At 39.6% G+C, this 6,142-nt stretch overlaps 1 protein-coding gene across 1 annotated transcript; it reads left to right on the top strand.

The window, feature by feature from the left end:
* The first annotated feature begins 1,001 nt into the window (after positions 1–1,001).
* Positions 1,002–2,118, top strand: LOC135203016 (uncharacterized). Its single transcript, XM_064232588.1, has 2 exons — positions 1,002–1,130; positions 1,624–2,118. Exons 1-2 carry the CDS (start codon positions 1,002–1,004, stop codon positions 2,116–2,118), a joined length of 624 nt encoding a protein of 207 aa, XP_064088658.1.
* Positions 2,119–6,142: the final 4,024 nt, after the last annotated feature.

Consider the following 6,142-nt stretch of genomic DNA (forward strand, 5'->3'; position numbering starts at 1 on the left):
AGCAGCAGCAGCAGCATCCAATAACTGCCCTCGTAAATTCTTGGTCAAAGTTGATGTTTCTTCCCCCTGCTAAGAAAAGTAGGCTCGTTCTGAGCAGACGTGTCACACACTAAAATCTGTGCCTGTATATACAAATTTATGTATGAATTTATAGTTTAAATTATTGTGAATGTATGTAAAAGATTATAACGCATAAAATCAACGCACAATCAAATTCGTTTTTCTACAACCCCACCTGTATATAAAAAAAAATTTTATGAATAAAAGCATTGCACAATCAAATTCATTTCTCTACAACCCTCACCTGTATATAATGCTCAGGTAAACGTTGCATCTGCTCAGTAGCGTATTAACTGCAACCAAGGAAACGGGTCCCTTCCAGGGAGAAATCTTAAACCTTTTCGCCGTTCTTACATGAATTATCTTAGCAGGTTTCAGCAACTGCGGAAAATCGATCCTGTGTCAGAACATAAGTGAAATGTATGAGGCCAACTTTCACTGTATTTTATATTGTGGGGTGAGTGAACACCCTCTGGAAAGACATCACACTATAAGCGCTAAATTCAAAGTATCCAAAGAGATATTAAACCCATTCGATTACACAGAAAGAGGAATGGAGGATGGAAAAGGTCTATTATTTGTACTCGAAGCCAGTGACAATAAATTCGTCACCCAGGCATTCACTGCAAGACTGCATTTGGGCATATCGGTAATTTTCATAACCCAGAACATGATCCACTCCGGTAAATTCAGCAGGAATATCAGTCTCAATTGCTCCCATTACATCCTCATGAAGAACCGTGACATTAGACAGATTGAAACTTTGGGTAGGCAGTTGTTCGGCCGGTGAAGGGGTGTAGAGTTTTCGGACATATACAAAAGAGCATTAACACATAACTGGTACAGTTATCTGTTAGTGGACTTCACTCTGTCAACGCCCGAACTGTTACAGCACAGAACGAATATCCTTGGAGAGATCAAATACCAAATCGCGTACAAATATGACTGAAGAACAGTTCCAACTCCTCAGGAATTTATATGAGAATGTAACGCAACCTAGATGTTTTAGAGGTGTGAATGTGCTACTCAAAGCAGCAAAGAATGAGGACAGAAACATAATTAAAGCAGACGTCAGGTTTTTTACGGGGCCAGCCATCATACACCCTACATAAAACCACACCCAAACGTTTCCTTAGGAGGAAAATTATATCTTCCAAACCTCGATCTGTGGCCAGCACAGATCTGGCCGACATGTCAAAACTCGCTCCACACAATGAAGGTTATAAATATCTGCTATTCTTCATTGACCAATTTTCTAGGTATTTACGCGTCCTCCCTCTGAAAAATAAAAAAAAAAAGACGGTGTCACAGTGTGCAATGCTCTGAAAGTGCTTCTAGAATCTAGCAATTTTTCAGGACTGTCCTGTCTGAACAGCGACAAAGGTAGGGAATATTATAACAAAGGTGATGAAATATCTAAAAAGTAGGAAAGTGTTGTTATATATTGTCTACTCCAGGAAAATTAAAGCTTCTATAGCTGAAAGGGTAATAAGAACCATTAAAAACCGAATATACAGATACCTTACACACAAGAACACATTGAAATATATCGGCATTCTGCAGGACATAGTCAAAAGCTATGTCCTGCAGAACTCACTGCACAAGAGTTTAGGGAATGAGCAGACGCCCAAGGAGGTGCATGCGATGAAGACTAAAGCGGACATTAAAAGTCAGTTCTCGAGAATGTATAAACACACCTTTCCAACAACGGGCCACATCAGTTCAACCTTGAAAGTTGGAGACACCGTCAGCATAGCTGACAAAAACCAGAATGCTGCTTTCAGGAGAGGATACACAGTTCAAAACACTCTAGAAATTTCTAAAATCAAGAAGCTCAGCTCGTCACTCTGCAAAATTCTACAAGATTTAGCGGGAGAAGAAATAAAAGGTACATTCTACAGAGAAGAATTAATACCTACCAAATTGCCTGAAACCTACAACATTGCCATCTTAGGGAGTAGGAGGAGAGGCAACAGAATGCAATATTATGTTAATTGGAAGGGTTATCCTGCTCAATTTAATTCGTGGGTCGACGTATCCCTAGTTGTGTGGACATGACTTGTAAAAAGGAAGCTTTAATACGTAAAAACAAAGATTTTATTTTATTCATCTCCCACTTGTCCCCCCTCCAAGAGGAGTAGAGTAATATCCACATAAGCAGAGCGTTTATCACTACCATATCCGAAATATTTAGAAATTTTCTTCACGGTAATCTGACCAGAGAAACAACCCTCATTAAAAAGCTCAGAAGGTGTAAGAGAGAAGTCCGTCAAGCATCCTTGAAAACGACAATGTTAGCGAGGAAGAAAAACATATTGAAGAGTCACAAAGGGGGTGCTATTCTGTTTGTATTACTTCCTTTAGCACCCTGTTTGATAGGAAGTCTTTTTAAATAGGAAAATAAAAAAAATGAAGGAGTTCTACATTATACCGGCCATCATGTATGAGAGGTTAACAAAAGGTCGGGAAACTTGTGGTAACATCATCGGCAATAACAACAACAACAACGTTAATAGCCATAGCGTCAATAGCGACTACAATAAAAATAATAATAATGTTAACAGCATCAATGCAGGCAGTGAAGACAGCAGTGGGGGAGGTAGGGTAAACACAGGTGCTGGTGATACATACCTTCCTCTTAACTTGCAGAGAAGTACAAATTTTCCCATGAATGCTAGAACATTTACACCTCCACCTCCTTTACCTCCCGTTGGGGATGACCGTGTGAAGAAGAAGGGAGAACCCCTAATTTTGAATGTGCTCAACCGTGAAGTTACCCGCAAAAGAGTAAATCCCGACCTGACTAGTGTTATTCCTATATTGTTCAAAGATCATCAGATACCGTATGTAGCAGCCTTAGTTAATCATCTGAAAAATTCAGGCGCGATTGAATGGAATGAAGAAGACTTGTCTCATTCGCTTAACAGAAAGGAGATAGCAGAACAATGAAGAAGAGGGTAGCATAAAAAAAGGGAATGTTTGGCTGCCGTATTGATGAATCACAAAATTATCAGAGGTGGACCCGTTAATTCCTGCGGGTGTGATAAACTTTCGAAGGGAGCAGTTGTATCGGTGTATCGCAAAATTATCAGAGATGAACCTGTTCATTCGTGCGGGTGCGATAAAGTTTTGAAGGGGGGGCGGAGCTTAGCATGAATCACGGCGATGGGGAAGAGAGGACGTGGAAACCCCAGCAAGTTAAAGAGTGCATTAGCGTATTTAGGCTCACCGAGTGTTGATGTGCACACTCCCATTCACTATTCGAGATGGCTTTTTCACTCTGCAAGCTGGTTTTGGGGAGTTTATCCGAGACCAAGTTCAAGAAGAAGAGTGTTGCCTGGTTGTAACCACTAACTGTGTAACATGTCGAAATTATGGATCAGTTGAAGACATCATGAGGGTTTACCCCTACGCTGACATTGCGGGTCACCGTTATAACAGAGCCAGGACTAGTTACGCTTCACTCCATCACTGTAGGGGAGACAACACCCGAGGGAGAGAATATGTTTGATGCCGAAGAACCTGACCTTCCCATCATCTTCCCATTGTTAACCCAATATGGAATTGGTGCGCCCGTGGAAGACAATAAATTCGCCAAATCAAGTATAATGTATTCTAAGAATGAAGACCGTGTGGAAAGGTTGCAGAAGAATACGAGAGAAATGAGATACAATCATTTCTATTCAATGTTGAAGAGTTTAAAACTTCAATTAAAAAAAGTATCATTTGAAGATGTGAAATATGTCCTATTCCCTGCAGGTATAGGACAAAGCGGTCGCATGAACTGTGTCTAGTTAAACCAGTACCTACCTGTGATTATCTCCTTGAGTGAGGAGATGAAACGTCACAGAAAGGTCGCATGTATAGTTGTCAAGGAGTCAGTTTTATCCTTAATGGAAGAGAAGTGTGCAGGAGATGTGCGGTTGAAGGATTCATTTTCCAAATTGAGACTTTTGGAAGTGATGGACACGGTGAAATTAAGTCTTAGGGTTGAACTAAGCGTAGCTGTTGTGACCCTCTTATGTAAATAAAAGAAAATGTTTGCCAACCTGTATATGTACATGTGTATGTATGTATGTTCCATTATTTTGTGTAATAAATACAATGAATTTTTGTATACTTTTTATTCATCCCTTCTAAGGCATGTGGTATATATGTCCTCAATAACGTATATTACCAGCATTGTGTGTTCAGCATGTGTAGCGATCACATCATATATGTGAATAGCAAGATGTGCCTAGATTTATTTCCTAAAAACTGACCGTGTAAATTTATAAACAGGTTGGCCACTCCCATAACTCTCAAAAGGTGTAGAATATGAATTAGATGTCATAGGGGTTACACTTCCAAACGAATACTACGCCATCACACCAGAAGATGAAGATTTCACACTTCAGTTTAAAGTCACCTTTAATCAGAGTTCGACAACTCGCTCATATTCTTTCACGTATGTTCCCGCTGTTGGCTTATTAGCGGGTATATGAATAGATTGACTAGAGCACTCAATACAGACATTACAGAACACCTGGAAACGTTTTACAGTGCATACATTCGGGGTGTTATGCATAAGGATGGGTTATTTTCATGGGATGATGATTTGAAGGGGATGAACCTCTCATATGTGAATGCTGAGGTTGCAAAAGTAGGAGGAGTTGTTTCAGTTGTTGTAAAGTTTAGTGTTTGGGCTGCACGTTTATGCGGGTTTAACATAGGAGTGCAATGCAAGATTTATGGTGTGGGGTTGTTGAGAAATCATTGCTCCAAAACTCCCAAGCTTGATGATCTCAGTATCGATTACATTTACTTTTATTCCAACATTATTCAACCCTCATCGCTGGGTGATAAAACAGTAAATATCCTGGACTGTTTCATGTTGGAATGTGGGCAGGATAGAGGTTCGCATAACTAAGTTTATAAACCTTTACATACAAATGTGGTAGATTACATTTCCATTGAAGTGACGAATCAGAAGGGGGAGGACATTAAGTTTATTGAAGGTAAAAGCGTGTCATGCACACTTCATATAAGACCTAAATGAGCGAAATTATGTGCAGTACTTCACCAGTATGACGGGTGAATACATTATATATGTGAGCAGTCTAGGCTGCTTGGACAAATATGTGAATAACTCAGTGTCTGGGTTTGTGAATAGGTTACCTGCTCCTATATTCCTACCGAAAGGAAGCGAATATGAAGTGAGTCTAGCTTCAATCATGTTTCCGGGAGTTTATTATGCTATATTATCAAGAGATGAAGAATTCTCCTTCCAATTTGTTACTAAACGCGGTAAAAATAATAAGCACGCCTATATCTATAGACCGACAATGGCTGTGTTAGTGGGGGGATATAAAAGACTGGTGAGGGTGCTTAACAAGGATATTTTTGAACATTTAAAAGTATATTTTGACAGTGAATACAAAAACGTTTTCAACAGTAATGATGTATTTGATTGGGATGAAGACAGCAGGAGAATTATCATCCCTCACGTTAAGAGAGGTAAGATTGGGGTGGGGGACATTAAAAGTGTGTCCGTCAAATTCAGTAATAAAGTGGCCAGATTGCTTGGTTTTAAAAATAATACCGTGTACAAGGTTTACAGCCTTGATGCAGTGAATGCACATCTCTCGGTTGTTTCCTTACCCGATAATTGCGGTGTAGATTATATGTATGTGTACACCGATATTGTTCAACCAACTGTTTTTGGAGGGAAACTAGTAAATATATTGGATTGTTTTACATTAGAGAGCGGCAAAGGGAAGGGGATACACAATACGATATACAAAGTGCTGAACACGAACATTCTAGAATAGATTTCAATCATCATCACCGACCAGAATGGAAGGTGCATTCATTTCAATAACGACTCGAGCGTCACCTGTGTGCTTCATATAAGGCCCAGATAAGGAGGTATGTATAAAACCTGCATTCTTTTCCAGCTTTATGTTATTCACTTTTGCGAGCTCATGTAATTAAGAACACTCAAACGAGCATTGTGCATAATATTCAAGGGAGGGTTTAAAGGTTTTTTTTAACAGGGATGAGGGTCATCTTCACCCCACCCTCAGAGGTCAAATTTAAAATG

The sequence above is a fragment of the Macrobrachium nipponense genome, chromosome 24 (assembly GCF_015104395.2).
Source record: "Macrobrachium nipponense isolate FS-2020 chromosome 24, ASM1510439v2, whole genome shotgun sequence".
NCBI lineage: Eukaryota > Metazoa > Arthropoda > Malacostraca > Decapoda > Palaemonidae > Macrobrachium > Macrobrachium nipponense.